The following is an 18,271-nucleotide window of genomic DNA, read 5'->3' on the forward strand; positions in this document are numbered from 1 at the left end:
TCAGAAGCTTTGAAGTCAGAACATGCTTCTGTATTATTAAACTTTTTTTAAGCTGCATCTATGAAGATAATTAGAACAAATAAGATGTAGATTTCAGTGCAGGATTAGGAAGACACTTCTGACAATGAGCTAGACTGTGCCACGTGAGGTCAGGGATTTGCATTCTCAGCATGGCACTTTGCACGTTCTAGGTATTAATACTTTTCCATTTTGAAGATGTATTCAAAAATGCTTATGACCATGTTATGAATTAATTGTTCTTCCTCTGAGTAGGAGTTTGTAGTAGACAAGCTGGGAGATGCCATCTCAAGAAAGATTCTGTGATTTCATCATTAAAATGTAGATTGTCAGCATATGAGTTCCTTAAAAATGACTTTCTTTTTTTACTTAAGATGTCAGATAAATCCTTTTCCTGCCTTATCTTATGGCCTTTGACATGACATTTCTTCTCATAGTTCTCATTCCCTGATTTTCCCGTTATTCAGTTCAGATGTTACCTCAGAAAAGCTCCCATGACTAACTCACCCCAAATAGCCCACACCCACTAATTCAGTGACTGAGCTGGGCCCCCCACAGATCAGCACATGTAACAGTACATTTTTCTCAGTGATGGATCCATGTCAATTACATGTTGGGCTTCAACAGAGAGTAGCTGGGACTCTGTCAGCTGTGGTCTGGACTTTCTAATGCCCCCCGTGTGAATATTAGGATTTGTCCATAAACACACACACACATACGTACACCAGAAAGACCCCAAACAAACTAATCTTCAGGCAAAAGTTTATCTAAATCCAGAGTTTTAGAAATGTCTCAACATTATTTGCATGAATCAATCTACTATCTATGTATCTATTACCTACCTATCTATCATGATCATCATCATCTATCTATATCTATACACATAAATATATATATGCACTGAAAGGTATCTTTTTATTAAAACATTGAACACAGCATCTCAGTCTGAATTACCTGAGTTTAGGCGCCTTGGTGGCATGTCCATGGTGTGTTTCGCATGGCATATGTTGTTCTGTAACGAAGCATTTCTTGAGTTGTTTTCTCAATCATGTGTCTTAGAAATCTCTCTATATTGGTTCGTTCATTTTGGTCTATCCTTATGCATTACATAAGGCTTTCTCTAGAGTAGACTCTGAGAAGTCTGATATCAAGGCTATGGAGTCTGTGATTTTTTTTATTTTAGTATAAACTTTCCTCCAAAAGTAGCTGAACTAATTTGCAATCCCATCAACAGTGTATAATGATATTTCTCATTGTCTTCTCTAATGTTTGATGTAAACATTTTTTGCAATTCCGCAAATGCTTAATGTCATTTTTCTAGCCTTAAAAAAAGGTCCAACCTGCACCAAAAATAAATGTATAGATGGATATCACACACACACACACACACACACACACACTCATACATATTGTACATAGATGTTTATTCAGACAAAAACTCCTCACAACATTTATTAACTTTGTGTCAATTTAATTGATTTTTGTAAGGAGCACTTTAACACAAATCACTTCCTAATCTTTAATCAGTATTCTAAATTCCAGTTTCAGTCATTAATTTAAAAATGGAAATATGTGTACTGAATCAAGATTTTAAGAAGTCTGTACATCACCCTCGTTCCTTTTGTTCCTTACTATCCTGAACCTTCTCATGTGAGATGTGGAAATCTAAGTTGGGTGTGAGGCTATGTGAAAGGGTGAGGGATGGTGACTAGAAATTGCTCCTTAGAGACAGTTACAGAGCAAAGAGGAGGGCAAACCCATTCATTATTTCTCTCCATTACCGAGAATTTATGATATGAAGTGAGAGACAATTGAGCCTAACCATTTATGCATCCAATAAATATTTGCCTACTATATGGTAGGGACTGGGTATATGTGTGAGTGAAATAATTATTTGCTCTCATGTAGTATTCAGTCTGGTGGAAAAGACACAAATAACAAGTTATCGCCAAATGGTGAAGGGCATGAAGGAAACAAGCGGAGGTGACATGGACTAGGGAGGGGCTACATAATCATGCTAGAGTTTCAAGAAGGCTTTGCTGAGGGGCGCCTGGGTGGCGCAGTCGGTTAAGCGTCAGACTTCAGCCAGGTCACGATCTCGCGGTCCGGGAGTTCGAGCCCCGCGTCGGGCTCTGGGCTGATGGCTCGGAGCCTGGAGCCTGTTTCCGATTCTGTGTCTCCCTCTCTCTCTGCCCCTCCCCCATTCATGCTCTGTCTCTCTCTGTCCCAAAAATAAATAAACGTTGAAAAAAAAAATTAAAAAAAAAAAAAAAAAAAGAAGGCTTTGCTGAGACTTAAAACACAAAAAGACGCTCTCCAGGAAAAATGAGAGGGAAAGCATTCCCGATAGAAAGAATAGCATTTTTACCTGCCCCAAAACATGATAGACTGTGAGAGCCTGATGAAAAGGGAGGCAGTGGAATCAGGTGAAGGAGGATGGAGGGACACAGGCAAGGTACAGGTCCCAATACCTTGTGAGAATAAGCTAGGAGATCACTTTGTAGTGTGTACACACGTTGAATTGTAATGTTCCACGCTTGAAACACATATAATGTTATATATCAATTTTACCTCAATAAAAAGAGAGCACGTGTGTGCATGAGACAGAGAGAAGGGGGGGGAAGGGAGGAAAGAAGGGAGGAAGGGTAAAGGGAGGAAGGAAGGAAGGGAAGAAGGGAGGAAGGGAAAAAGAGGAAGGAAGGAAGGAAGGAAGGAAGGAAGGAAGGAAGGAAGGAAAGAAGGGAGGAAGGGAAAAAGGAAGGAAGGAAGGAAGGTAGGAAGGAAGGAAGGAAAGAAGGGAGGAAGGGAAAAAGGAAGGAAGGAAGGAAAGAAGGAAGGAAGGAAGGAAAAGAAGAAGGGAGGAAGGGAAAAAGAGGAAGGAAGGAAGGAAGGAAGGAAGGAAGGAAGGAAGGAAGGAAGGAAGAAGGGAAAAAGAGGAAGGAAGGAAGGAATGAAGGAAAGAAGGAAGAAGGGAGGAAGGGAAAAAGAGAGGAAGGAAGGAAGAAAGGAAGAAGGGAGGAAGGGAAAAAGAGGAAGGAAGGAAGGAAAGAAGGAAGGAAGGAAGGAAAAGAAGAAGGGAGGAAGGGAAAAAGAGGAAGGAAGGAAGGAAGGAAGGAAGGAAGGAAGGAAGGAAGGAAGGGAAAAAGAGAGGAAGGAAGGAAGGAATGAAGGAAAGAAGGAAGAAGGGAGGAAGGGAAAAAGAGAGGAAGGAAGGAAGGAAGAAAGGAAGAAGGGAGGAAGGGAAAAAGAGAGGAAGGAAGGAAGGAAGGAAGGAAGGAAGGAAGGAAGGAAGGAAGGAAAGAAGGAAAAGCTAAGTGAAAATGAGAGTATTCTAACCTGCCAGTACAGGGGAGAGTTGAAGAGAGATTTCAGAGAGCCAAACTGCTGCTCTCCACTGCACATGTCAGACTAGAGAATGAATTGCTTTGTACATATCATGCCTCTACAATGATACTCACTGCAGTGAGATGCTACCTATTTTTATAAATACATGAACATGTTTTGAAAAAAATATATGTATTTGACTCCATTTCTGACATATCATGGGTCCTTAATAAATGTGAATTGAAATGGAATTTGTCTGTTAATTCTCCTCAAATATTTCCCACTTTTTCACATTAATGGCTTTTTATTCACTTGATATATGGTCTTCTAATACAGTATATTTTTAATGAATCAACAACACACAGGTATGTTTTTAAAGTAAAACTTGCATCCATTTCTTTAAAAACTGGCAGAGCAGTAATAATATCGGTAACAGTATTAATGCAACAATGAATGTCAATGCTAAAATAAAGATTGAATTGCCATTGGAATTTATATTTATCCCTCAATGCAAGTAGCTACTTCTAGCACAAACAACTTCTGACAACCCAAGACCGTGAGAAGGGTAAGCAGTTGCTCCTTTTTATCTATAAAGTTTATTTGGCACAAAAAAAATCTTATTCTATCTGTCATGTTCACTGCAGCTAATTTCTATCTATCATTTTAATGCAGGATTGTGGTTTGCTGATTCACCCAGAAGAAGCCTGTGGATTACAGCCTATTTCCTCTGACTACATTGAAGCCATTTCACAGCCTGAACTAAAGATCTGTCCATCTGGGGACACAAAAGGTGACTATTACATTGGGTGTCACTTCTCTTAAAAAAATTATTTGATATAGATGAGTGTATGCTTATTTGAACTATCCTTATACAAAAAAAATCAAGGTACTACACAACTTTTTCATTAGTATGAACTGTAACACATGTAATTAATGCATTATTTTAATATGTGAAATATTTCAGTTAATCAAATGCTTTTCTCTTCACCCTCTGCTCTTTGCCTTGTGAATCCATATTCATCTACAGATATCAGCCAAAAAGTCACTTGTGCCAGAAGGCCTTTCTTCAGCCTCTGATTTGTTTCTTTATTATACATTTTCATAGTACTCCATGCTTTTCTTCCATGAGAGTTTCCACAATTATTTAAATGCTAAGTATGTAATTAATTCTTTGGTGTCAGTCTTCCCAGATTGTGAGCTGCACGAGGACAGGGAATCTGACTTGTTCACACTATCAGTTCACTTAGTACTATAATTTCTACAGAGTACATAGACTATGTCAGCCAAAGAACTGTCTTAAGGAAACAAGTTTCGTTTCCTTTGATTATATAAAAAAAAAAAATCCTTGAGAATGATCTCTCATGTCTCCCATATATTGAGCATTAATAGAAGCAGGAAAATCATAATGTCAAATTGGAATTATAGTGTTGAATCCTGCCTGATTCTAGAACAGACCCGGAATGAGACACCTTGGTGCCACTATCCACTTTCCCTGTTTCTCTCCTTCCCCAGCACTTTTCTTTCAGTGGAGTCTAGTGGGGTCAATCCAAAGGTGGGGACCAAAAATGCCTCCAAAAAGATAAGAGGAACAGGGAGCATCTTCTCTGAGATTCCTGCTTGCCCATCTGGCCTCACGACCCCAAGTCTCCCTTCATCTAAAAAGTCTAAGAAAACACTCAGGAGCTTTTCTACCCTCACCATGAACTTCACACCACAACCTGAATGGGAAATGAGTTTCACAAATGAGCAGTACAAATCGCAATTTGGCATGCACGGTGAGCAAGCGTGGGCATATCCCTGTTCTTGAACATGTGTTCTAAATAATAAATTACAGTCGCTGCGTAGGGAGGGATTTACCCATTATGACATGTCAGGAGGTATGATTTATGATTCTCAGCTAAATGAGATATACACTCTTACATACAAAGGAGACCCCGATGTGTCTAGTTATGGATTTTCTTTATCAGATGACATTTTATGAGAATCATAAAACAACTTAACTTTCTTCCTGCTATTGAACCAAGTCAAAAGTTCATCAACAAAAAGTTGAAGATATGGTACTGAGATTCCTCAAGAAGTGGCATCTTTTTCTGTTCATTAAATTTGCTGTAACTTACGCCAGGCCCTGTCATGAAGCTATCTCCATGCCTGGTTCTTAACAGGAGATGCTGCCTTCGAACAGGGACCTTCTGGTAACTTGAGTAGCGAGGCTTCTTTAGAGAAGACCCCAAAATTGACTCCCCAGTCAAGCCCATGTCTCTTAGCCCCACGATACCAGCCCTCGTAATCTGACCCGTCTAGGCCCCATAATCTGGCCCTTCCTCTCTCCCAGCTCCTCCCAGCCTCTTGGTTTCACTTCATGCCAATAATGCTGCTGCAGGGTTCCACATTCTTGTCCATGCTGTCCTGTGCTCCTAAAAGTCTTCTCATCTTGGTCCAATTCTCCCGATGCTATATTTTCCTCTCCAGGAAGCCTCTCCTTACCACCCCACCCCCTGATTAGCTCCCCAGAATACTTTGGGCACATGTCTACCGTAGCACTTACTTCATTATGTTTCAAGTGTTTAATTTCTCTCTCTTTCTCTAATCAGTAGTTTTCAAAGTGGAATGGTACATCTGAGCAAGCGGAGGGAGTGGCATGGGACAGTCCCCAAGATGAAGCCAGTAAAGCTTAAAATACATACACATTTATTTATGTCTAATCATTCTTATTTTTGTTTTATAACAAACATAATACATCGATATGGAAGTATAGGTACCTACATTACAGTGCGTGTGTATTAATATAGTAAGGGTGCATTAGCAGTTCGTTTTTAATGATGACTGCCCTAGATTGTCTTTCTCCAGAGCAGAGATTTGTCCCTCATGCATCTTTCAGTGTCTAAGATGATTCAAAAATGATTGCTGAACTAAAACCAAGATCCAAGCCCTCCTCCTTTCCACAGAAGATTGCGAGCAGTCAGGGCACAATCGACCAGGGAAAACTGCTTCACTCTTATGGTCCTAAAGATCTAAAGATTCCAAACAAATAAGTGAGATCGGCAACAGCAGTTTGCGCGAATGGAGTTTTGTTGCCAGAGACGATTTCCTTCCTTGATGGTGGGACTCCCTCCTGCTGAAAGAAGCTGTCACGGTGGGACAACATTGGGAGGAAGTTTATTTAGGAAGTCCAGCCTTAACTTGCATGACCATAGATTAGTTCTGAAATCTTATTTTCACAGCACATTACAGCTATTTAGCAGAACTGGGTCCGTTTTTTCACCTTGCCAACGAAATGATGGTTTACGTGTCTTTTCGATAACGCTAGCTAATATCATTTTGCGTGACTTTTGTTCATATTTTTAAGTTGATTTTAAGCCTTTAGAGAAGAATCTAACTATAAAACACAGCCTAAGAATAAAAGTTCTTGCTTAAGAAAGAAAAAATAATTCTAATCTAAAGAAAGAAGAAATTTATACAATGATTTTGAATGATAATTACCTTAAAGGAAAATAACTCCAAAGGCATTTTACGACATATAAACAAAAATATTTTATCATGTTTTATTTGTAGCAAGGGAATATGACAACTTATACTTTAATACTTCTAGTGTTGACAATATGATGTGTTTTTTTCTTCTTAAGGGAAAACTGCTTTATTTTATAACAGTGTAGAGTCAGGATTTAGTGCCATCTATATGATTTTACATCTCAGCATGGCCCTAGGTCACAAAGTTGAGTTTCTTCCCTCCATTATGTCAGCCAATCTGATTCACTTAAATGGCTGGAATCTAACTTGCATTAAATATAAAGCTATAATTATAAACCAAATAACTTCTCCCCAAAGCCCTATTTATTCCTCAGAATGTCATTCCCTAAAACATATGTCATACTCTATTTCAGAAATCACAGCTTTGATTCATTCAATGTTTAAATATATAACATAGAATTCATGTCCCTCTTTTTGACAATTTTAGTTAAGAGCTGGTATCATTTAAAATGTCAAGAAACTCCAGTCTTGCAGATGTTATACAGATGTCTATTTCAAGCAGCATTACTAAATCACAATAAAAAAGGGGGGGCATTTTAAACCAATACAAAAATGCAAAGAGTTATGACTGTATAAATATATAGTAGTATGAAGCATTGGGGCCAAGATTTCAGAGACCCAATCAGGAGTCCTTTTGATGTGCATGAGATTTTATGCCCACAAACTAATTGTGCCCATATTTGGATTTTTGTGCATGCGATTGACCACTTATTTCTTCAGCTTTAGAAGCAAATGGCCAAAGAAGACCTCAGCTTGTACAAAATTAGCTGTCAGCAAGGTTAGTGCAGGACAAAATGTCTGGGGGAGAGGATGCATGTGCCCTTAAATACTCAAGGATCTGATGAAAACAGAGACCTTCAAAATATTATTAGATATAATCTCATTAGCAGAAACACATTTATGTCCCCGACATACCCACCATCCTATTAGAAAGAAAATTACCCATCTTTTTTTTAAACATAGTCTCCATCAACAGGTGAACCCACTAAATAAATCCAGCTTTTTAAAATAAAGACATTCATTAAAACAACCTGATGTGGGCTTTCCTATAAACAAGTGCTATCAAAGAGACCATTGGGCCATATTTCATTTTCAACTGATGATTTTGTGCTAACCTCGCCTAATACGACAAGAGGATCAGAAAACTGGAGACTCCAAGACTTCAGTTAATGACTGGTCCAACCTGTCATTAACAGCATGACCCCATTTCTATCATTTAATTCTTGTGGCCTCAGTTTACCTCATCTGGCAAAGAGGAGGGTGGACACAAGACCCAAAGCCCATTCCACTCCATTCAAGAGGATGCCCACTGAACACAAATCATCATGAAGATGTGAAGATGTGAAGAAATTGGTTACTGATTACAAACCCTATATTCCAGGGCAAAGTCAGAATTAGAAGCAAGTTATATTCTAAATGAAAACCACAGAAAAATCACAAAACAGAAATGGATGGAGAAATAAGCATTTTTGAGGATAATCTTCACATTGCCATTCAAAAACCAGCACCTCTCCATCTTTTAGTAGCACTGCTCTTCCCTACATTTGGAAACTTTGGAAATGCCTTTTACCGAGCAGACCTTTTTCTCTCCTATATGTAATCTTTTGTAGAAGCCACTTATTTCTTCAGTCCCTGCTGTCAGGGTGGCTTCGTCACCCAAAGTACCACCCATTCCATCTTTCCAAATCTTGTCTATCCAGAAGACGTGAACACATTTCAAGTGCTCCATGACAATTCTGACTTCTGTGATGCTTTCTTTATTCTGAACTACCACGGCTTACTTGAGGTGGGGGCGGAGGAGTAAAATATATTCACCGATTGCTGGGTATCAGGCACTATGGCAGGTGCCATATGTATTTTCCTCATAGAAAGAATATTAAGTAATTTTTTCAAGCCAAACAGTGGTTCGCAACTGTGGCTGCATATTGGAATCACCTGAAAAGCATTTAAAAAACACCGACGCCTGAGTTCCATACCGGGTGGTTCTGATTAAATTGGTCCAGCATACGATCTGAGCATGGGGATTTTAAAAAGCTTTTTAGGTGACTCTAAAATGCAGTGCTGAGGTCCACAGAACTAGCTAGAGGCAGAGCTCAGGTGTGTGTGTCTCTAGAGCCCAGACTCTTTTCATACCACGCAGCTATTTTTACTCAATTATGCCTTTTTTTATTATGCTGTAACTATTTTACATGTATAAATTGTAACCCTCTAACCTGACTGTAAATTTTTTGAGGCTTAACATTGTAGTTAAGAGGCTTAAATATGTTAATATATGAAAGTGCTCAGAATATCCCTAACCTCTGGCAGGTGCTATGAAATGTTAACTATTTTTTAAAATTATTATATTTTAACATCAGTAGCACCTAACATCTTGTAGGGTAAATACTTCAATAACGTTTTAGGTTAAAATCCTCCTAGAGAGTACTATTTTCTTTCATCTCCCCCAGTTCTCTCTTAATATACCCACACTTCTTTTTTTCTTTTCTGTGATCAACTAGGAGGCCATAAGCTAAACCTCCTCTCGTATTTTATCATTTCTAACTATTTCCAAAAACACTCACATGATTCTGACATCCTTGAAGTCATGCAATGGAAGCACACCATATTCATTGCTCAAAAGTAGAGATTCTTCCCTCTAATGCCACACCAGATACTTTCGTTAGCAGAACCACAAATCAAAGCCAGAATGGACAAAGTTGTTAATTTTTTTTCTTTCTAACTCAAAAAGTAGCTGGGAATATTTGGCTCCTCAATGTTTTGAAGAGAAACATCTAGTGGTAACATAAGCAAGACCTTTAGGGTAGAGCATGTGATTGTTGGAGACGTCAGGGCGTTCTCCACAAAGGATATAAATAACCACTCTGTATTCAATGTTCTAGTTGAAACTCCATTTCTGAAAAGATGAAGAAGGAAAAAACAAAAATAAAAAATCCCTTCTTGATTTTTTTTCTGATTATGAACATCTCTACTCACACTAAAAGCTGAAGCGTTTTGGATACATATTACTTTATCACTAAAATAGAAACGATCGCAAATGCATTGAGAATATTCATTTATCTTATAAACATTTACTAAAGCTTATGACCTACTCTGTGCCTGAAGTCAGCTAGTAGCAAAGATAAATACGATATTGTAATTGTGCTAGATATGTTAAGCACATTATCCCATTCAGTCCTCCCATCAACCGTGTGAGAACAGTACATACCTCATCTAAGGGCTGGAGAAATGAAGGCCACAGAGCTAGAAAGAGCTGAAGAGATTCACACCAAAAAGGTCACCGATCAAATTAAGAGCAATAACTAGTCTTCGAAATAACAAATTAGCAGTATATTGAAGTAATTCTCTTATATCTTGACTCTCTTGAAGGCAGGGGATAGATCTATTATTGGATTGTTAAGCTAAGCATGTCTCACGCTAATAAAGATTAGTGGTCAATTACCTCGATATCAGTGGCTTCCCATCTACTTTGGTTCTATTAAGTGCCTAGTGTACTCTTTAAAAACAAGTAATAATTGAGTAGTACCCAATCACTTAGTTTTTTGTAAGGAGGCAGTTTCACAGAGCAGGACCCGTACTTGACTTCAGCATGGACTGTGTTCTTTCAGAATATTTTTACCTGTTGCAATTCTGTTTGGTTGTCAGGGGGGCATGCATCACTCCACAGATGTACACAAGAGTGGTCTTCTCACTGTAATATTTATAATACTGTGCCATAACTGAATTCTAAAGTAACTTGCAAGCTGTAATTTCACTGGTAGAATGTGAACAAAGGTTCTGCTGTCTATTCCAGGCCAATGGATCGTGCCTTGCCTTAGCTGTTCAGACAACAGGACCTGTGACTGGAGAGAGATAACGTGGCAGCCTCAGAACTGCCAGTACAGCGTTCTAACTAAGCCTCAACTCCAGCGGTGCCTGGGGGGAAGGAAGGTAAGTTCCGGATCCGGCAGGGGAAGCCTTTAATTTCTGCCACCTGCATCACCAAAAGCCACGCTGTTGTATTTAGTAGACCAATTCCTGCTCTCTTACTCTGCGGAGGATAACTAATGCAATGCAGTCTGGCTTTTTGAATCATGGGCAAATGTTAGAATAGAAGAGCCTTAACAATTCTTGCTCAATTATTTCCAAATACGTCTACTTGACAGATGGAGGATATTAAAGTCATGTCCTGTGCTGACCCAATTCCATGCTGGTTTTTCTCAGCACAAATTGGTGAGCGCTTGCCACGTCAACTGACAGATGGCGGTTCAGAGCAGCTGGCCTGGTCAAACTGCAGCTCTAGCGAGGCACTGCGGTGACAGCCGACGTCTGCAGCTCGCTTGCACAAGCCATGAAATGTTCTTGCATGTAAGACTCACTTCTGCTAGAGCTTCCTGGGTGCATGAGACACTAACCTTCCTGATCTTCTTTCACATTCCCGGGCAGGTCTCAAATGGACCTCACTAGGCTGCCTGTGCTTTAGTGAGGCTTCTAAGCTGATTTGTTGGACACGCAGTGTCTTCTTACTAGGCGCACTCTGAGTAGGTAGATTCCGGCAGAGCCCTTGGACGTGCGAACCGGGCACATAGACTGAGATGCTTGGTTAACATGAAGTAAGTAATTCTTACCCAGATTTTCAAAGTTCTTTCCTTACAAACTGTTTGTAAGCTCTCACAGATGGGCCACACGGAGTTCCAAAATTGACTTTTTTTAAGTTCTGTTAATGCAAAAGGAAATGAGCACTGGAATGAATGTATGCGAGCTTTTCAGATTAGGCCTATGGTTAGATTTTCTACTAGCAAATAATTTAAAAAGAATGACAGGGGGTGAGGGGCAGGGCAGGAGGATGGACATTTCTTCATGGTGATTCCAATACAACTGCACCAATTTTCATGACTGAGAGTATCTCTAAATATAAAAGCATCAGTATTACTTACTTTTAAAAAGGAAAGCAAGGGGGAGGGGCACCTGGGTGGCTCAGTTGATTAAGCATCCAACTTTGGCTCGAGTCATGATCTCACAGTTAATGGGTTCAAGACCTGCGTCAGGCTGTCTGCTGACGGCTCAGAGCCTGGAGCCTGCTTCGGATTGTGTCTCCCTCTCTCTCTGCCCATCCCCTGCTTGCAGTTCATCTCTCTCTGTCTCTCAAAAATAAATAAACGTAAAAAAAAATTTAAAATGAAAGAGGCGCACCTGGGTGGCTCAGTCGATTAAGCCGCTGATTTCAGCTCCGGTCATGATCTCAAGGTTTGTGAGTTCGAGACCCATGTCGGGCTCTGTGCTGACAGCTCGGAACCTGAAGCCTGCTTCAGATTCTCTGTTTCCCTCTCTCTCTCTGCCCCTCTCCTGCTCATGCTGTGTCTCTCTCTCTCAAAAATAAATAAACATTTAAAAAGTTTTTTAAAAAATAAAAAAGAAAGAGAAGAAACCAAACATTTAGACTTTTATTAACTGTCACTTAATATTCTTATTAACAGAGAATTGATTGTGTGCAAGGAACTAGGTGTGCTGCTAACTTTCATACCTTATGTCTGACCAAACTGTAAGCTTCATGAGGATAGGGAACATGTTTGAATCACTGCTTAGCACAACTTTTTGATACGTAATAGTCACTTAACAGATATTTGTAGAGTAAACAAATAAATTAAAATCTTACTTATTTCTCATCACAAATCTGTGAGGTAGATATTGTATCTGTTTTCTACTTAAGAAATTTAAAGCTCAGAGAGATTGAGTAATTCTCCCATGATCACACATGTATGTGTGGCTACTACTCTGACATTTTTAACCACCAACTTGGATAACCCAACATCCACATCTTAGAAATGCAGGACTGGAAGCAATGAAAATAGTTGTTGCTATAACAGTCAGACTTCTCTAAACTCTTCCAGGATACTGTTCCGACCTCAGAATTTAGAGCATTCGGGAAAATTCCAAGATGTCACAGTCTATTAACCTGAAAGGCAGTAGATGTTCATTTAAGTTCATAACTGAATTCCATGGCTTTTGACATGACACATATTATTTCCTGGGCTCATTTTATTCCTCTGTAAAATAAAAGAAGCCTATATGATCTAATCCTATGCTGTAGATTAATCAGCTTTGTAGGAAGCTAAAAGCCCTTTTCCTTCTCTGTGTTAAAATATCATAGACTGGGGTCATTCCCCATAGTTCTGTAGGCCGAGATCTCTGAGATCTGGAGACCAGCAGGGATGGTTTCTGGTGAGAGTTCCTTCCCAGTTCCCATTGGCTGCCTTTCTGTTGTCCTCACAGGGCAGAGAGCTCTGGTCTCCTCTCCTTCTAAGGACACTAATCCCATCATGGAGGCCCCACCCTCATGACCTCATCTAAACCTAATTACCTTCCAAATGTTCCACCTTCTAATACTATCACTCGAGGGGGTAGGGTTTCAACACATAAATAAACCCAGGGTGGGGGGACACGGGGAAGGGACACAAATGATATGGTCTTTGCTAATTTCAAGGTAGATTATTAGCAACTCTACAAAGTAATGATAAGAAAAAAGGAAGATCCCTCTTTCTGTCTGTTAGGTAGGGAGACAGAATGTTGCAAACTCTAAAAATAACCCCGATATGCAGATAAGGTGCTCCTGGCAGAGACCAGCTAGCTGGCTGCTTGGGGGGGAGGGGGGGCTTCTCTTAGAGATTCTCTTAGTCCAGAGGTGCTATTCGGACCTTCGTGCTCAGAACTCCAATTTGTTAGCATGCTGGCAGTGATTCTACAGAGTCTGATTTGTTTACCAGGATGCTAAAGTTTTCTATACACAACAGGGAAGCATTGTACATTTTTAGCAGAGGAATGACACAGCCAGAATTAGAAAAATCTTTCTGCAGCAGTATGGAGACTGCCTACGGCGGGGAGGAAGTGGGTGCTAGGGAAGCAGAGGCTGTTTCGTGGAAAAATTCCATCATGCAACATTGAAGAGTCAAAGAAAGTATAGATTCTAAGTATAGATTTCTAAAGAAGTACAGATTCAAAGTTAGTATATATTCAATAGTATATGTATACAATAATGCCACTAATATAAAAGCTTAATACATACATACAAGCATGCCTACACATACAGAAAAATTTTGGAAGTAACACAGTTAAGAATGATTACATAGGAGGGCACCTGAGTGGCTCATTTGGTTGAGCATCCAATTCTTGATTTCGGTTCAGGTCATGGTTCTTTTGTGAGATCGAGCCCTGTGAAAGGCTCAGCATTGAGCACAGAACATCTGGATCTGTGTCCCTCTTCCCCAGCTCTGTCTCTCTCAAAAACAACAACAACAACAACAAAAACAACAACAAAACAAATGATCACATAAGTGAAAGGGAGTGGGAGAAGGGTAGGGTGGTGATGGGACCAGCGACATATTTTGCAAGGCCCAGGGCAAAATGAAAATGCAGTAGCCTGTGTTCAAAATTATTAAGATTCCCAAGAAGGCAACCACAAAGCAATAGCGCGAGCACCGGGCCCTCCCTCTACACGGACTCTGTGCAACGCCCAAGGTCACATGCCCATGATGCCACCTCAGGTAGCAGAACATGTTTGGCGAAGAATGAAGAGATCTTTTAAAATATCTGTGTGGGGGCGCCTGGGTGGCACAGTCGGTTGAGCGTCCGACTTCAGCCAGGTCACGATCTCGCCGTCCGTGAGTTCGAGCCCCGCGTCAGGCTCTGGGCTGATGGCTCAGAGCCTGGAGCCTGTTTCTGATTCTGTGTCTCCCTCTCTCTCTGCCCCTCCCCCATTCATGCTCTGTCTCTCTCTGTCCCAAAAATAAATAAACGTTGAAAAATATCTGTGTGATTTTCATTTTTTTTACAATGGGTGCATATTTTTAAATCTAAAAATCTGTGGGTTTTTTTTTTTGTTTTTTTTTTTAATTTTTTTTTTTCAACGTTTATTTATTTTTGGGACAGAGAGAGACAGAGCATGAACAGGGGAGGGGCAGAGAGAGAGGGAGACACAGAATCGGAAACAGGCTCCAGGCTCTGAGCCATCAGCCCAGAGCCTGATGCGGGGCTCGAACTCACAGACCGCGAGATCGTGACCTGGCTGAAGTCGGACGCTTAACCGACTGCGCCACCCAGGCGCCCCTAAAAATCTGTGTTTTAAAATTTAAATCAGAACTAAGGCAGAGGCAGTGGAAATGCAAAGGAAAGAGACCCTGAGGAAGAAATCTTATATTCACAATCATGGACCTGGTAATATAGACAGGTGCATGCCCACATACACCACACAGCACAGAGAAAATTGCATGAACACTCACAACTATGACTATCAAATAGCACTTATTTTAAGAAGACTCTATTTATGCATAGAAGTGCATTAGCAAAAAGCTTTCCCAGTACATTGATTTCTCATTCTCCATGAGAGAAATATAAATACACAAAGTATCCTGAAACTCTTTCATTACTAAACTAAGACAATTCTCATCCTACCCAGAATTTTTCATAACCATTATTCTATTCCAAAGACAAATACATGTTAAGGCATACCATTTGCAAAAACAGAAAAACAAGTCACATAAATATTTTGTTTTTTAAACACCTTATAAACTGACATTTGGGGGGGCTCACTTTCTACTATGTCAGTCATTCAACAGACGCATATTATTTGAGCGACATTATACAGAAATTCACTTCATAAGGATAGCAGGGTCAGGGAGTGGTAGGAACTTCAGACCTACAATCAGGAAGCCTGCACTAACTACAGTTTTGATCCCATCAGACAAAGTGATTTTTTATTCATCAACACCATCAGATCAATTCTGCTGCCCCACATCAGAAACCTTGTAGTATCTGTTATCCCTAACATGGTACCAGAGTAGAAGTTAGCCACCTGATTGCTTAAAGTGAAGCTCACAATACTTTTTATAACTTTTGTGATGCTCCACTGTTCATTCACTAGCCTAGCTTTTGTTGAGTTAACAATCTGTTCTAGGGGCATACAAACATGATCCTCCAGGGAGCTAAATTTCCAGTACAAGGAGACACATGAGAGAAGCAATTGTTTCCTCATAGTGTGATAACTGTACAGGTAGAAAGAAGCCCAGAGGCTGGCACCTGACCTGTACTTGAGGTTCTGGAAAAGTTGGTAAAAGAGAAAGTGCCTACGGAGGGCGGTGGTGGTAGTTACAGGCAATCTACCAAACACGTTACTTTGAAATGGTTTAAATGAACTGGAAAAAAAAAAAAAAAAAAAAAAAGGATCTTCCTTTCTTTCCCCTGAAAGAATCTGCAGGGAGGGGCGCCTGGGTGGTTCAGTCAGTTAAGCATCTGACTCTCTGTTTGAGCTCAGGTTATGACCTCACAGTTTCGTGAGTTTGAGCCCCACATAGGGCTCTGTGCTAAAGCGTGGAGCCTGCTTGGGATTCTCTCTCTATCTCTATCTCTCTCTGCCCCTCCCCCACTCAGGCTGTCTCTGTCTCAAAATAAATAAACAAACTTCAAAAAATTAAAGAAAAAAAAAAAGGAATCTGCCAGGAGAGTCCTATCACTCGAGCCTAGGTCCTTTGATTCTCTCAGATTGGAGAGAAACAGAGGAGGGGCAGGAACCAATCAGGAGTGCAAGAGAGGAGTCCAAGTTTCTCATTTTTTAGTGCATTGCAATTTATGCTTCTTGGATTATGTAAAAGTGGGGACATATCTAAACATGCAAATTCTAACAGCGGAGTAGCCTTACTAACATGAAGACTGTCAATTAATTTGTAATTCAGACTTTTTACAGTGAGAAGCTGAGTTTCACTGTTGCCATGAGCAGGTAGTGCAAATGTTGTGCTACAATAAAACAGAACTTCAAACCCAAATTAAGGCAGACTTCAGCTTTTGGAGATGCATTGAATGGAAAAATCTTTCTCCAAGAATCAGATTTAAATGCCATAGAATTTGACTGAGCTTGTGAGAACTATTGGCAAATTCGGCCTCTTGGCATTCTGCTTTCTTTAGAATCTCTAAGTGGTCATTTCCCTCAACTGAATTTCCTTATGTTGTTATTACGACCTTTTACATCTTTTTACTACTATTTTACACTGATAAATGCAAGGCTATACTAGGAAATACATGCCCACCTGTGGGGAAGGGACAAGACACAAATCAGTTGAGACTTAAAAAGGAGTTCAAGTTTCCAGTAACTTTGACCAGGAACCCCACTGTGCTTAGTGGCACGTGAGCAGGACTGTACTTTCTATAGTCCATCATTTGCCTTCACTACAGTGTTGTAAACAAGAGGCTGATGTCTGGAGAAAAGATGGAAAAAGGTTTCTCCTCGAAGCATTTGTACCCCATCTCTAGGTCATACTTGCTTGTGTATGGAGGGCAAGTAAATGTGGGACTCCTTTTAGACCCTAAACTTATCCAAATATAAGTTATTTCATGTATAGGTTTTTGCATATGTGTTATGTATAGGTTTTGTGTTGTATAACTGTGTTGGGTCAAAGCAAAATCAATTGAAAAATATCAGCTATGTTCAGTTATACTCACACATTTACCTAAATAGATACCCACCTCTTACTTAATAAGCTCTGAATGGAACATTCATATACAAATTTATCAGAGCATAACTCTGTAATCACAGTGTGAAATTTATAGGAAATAGTTTGGAAATATGATAATCAACTTACAATTGAAAAAACTTAGGAGCCGGACCAAACTGAATTAAACATGCCCTTATTTTGTTTGTCAGTTGAAAAGGTAGCTCAGAATTTAAAACAGTAATAAAGTATCTGAGAGAAGAGTGCAATTTAAAAAGGGAAATACAAAAAGGTGGTATTTACTGAAAGTACTTAAATTCAGCTGTTAAAACAGGAAACGTAACTTACATCTTTAAGTAATATTTGCAAGTTAAGTAGTGTCTTGGACTTAAAGGTGTTTACATTTTTGAAGTGTGGCTATAATAATATGTTCTGACTAATATGTGAGTTCCATTATAGTTACACAATTCTTGTTGCTTGTCAGTTTCAATATAAAGGAAGGATAAAAGGGAAGGAAATCACCTCACTCTCATCAGGAAAGGATGGCTTATCCGTAATGCCCATAATCCAGATTGAACAGCAATGTAGATAAATAATTTTGTTCTGAGCAGCTACACCTACATGTAGGTGATATTGCTTAGCTGTTTATCCCCCCCCCCTTTTTTTTTGGCCAAATTTCATGTATTTGAGGGTGATTTGCCTAAATGGCAATTTGCATTTGTTCTTGACCCCAAAGAACAATTTGGTTGGTTATCTACAGCCAATTTAATCAAAATGCATCATTGGAAAACATTTGTAACCATATTATATTTCACAGAGAGATGCTTTGCTGAGCTAGATTTTCATCGTGCCCTAAATATCATTAGCCATCTGATCAGTCTTAGCTTCATATTAGGACTGGATGACCCCTTGTTTTGTTTAGAAATGAATATCTTCTGGGAGCAGTG

The 18,271-nt window shown here is 39.7% G+C and overlaps 1 protein-coding gene across 3 annotated transcripts in view; it reads left to right on the forward strand.

Annotated features, from left to right (window-relative positions):
• CPED1 (cadherin like and PC-esterase domain containing 1) overlaps positions 1-18,271 on the forward strand; it is a 268,942-nt gene that overhangs the window by 220,290 nt on the left and 30,381 nt on the right. For all 3 annotated transcript variants that reach the window (XM_030308305.1, XM_030308304.1, XM_030308306.1), the window contains 2 exons: positions 4,015-4,132; positions 10,661-10,797. In XM_030308305.1, coding sequence (XP_030164165.1) covers positions 4,015-4,132; positions 10,661-10,797 — 255 coding nt within the window. The remainder of the gene's footprint in view (positions 1-4,014; positions 4,133-10,660; positions 10,798-18,271) is intronic.

The sequence above is a fragment of the Lynx canadensis genome, chromosome A2 (genome assembly GCF_007474595.2).
Source record: "Lynx canadensis isolate LIC74 chromosome A2, mLynCan4.pri.v2, whole genome shotgun sequence".
Taxonomy (NCBI): domain Eukaryota; kingdom Metazoa; phylum Chordata; class Mammalia; order Carnivora; family Felidae; genus Lynx; species Lynx canadensis.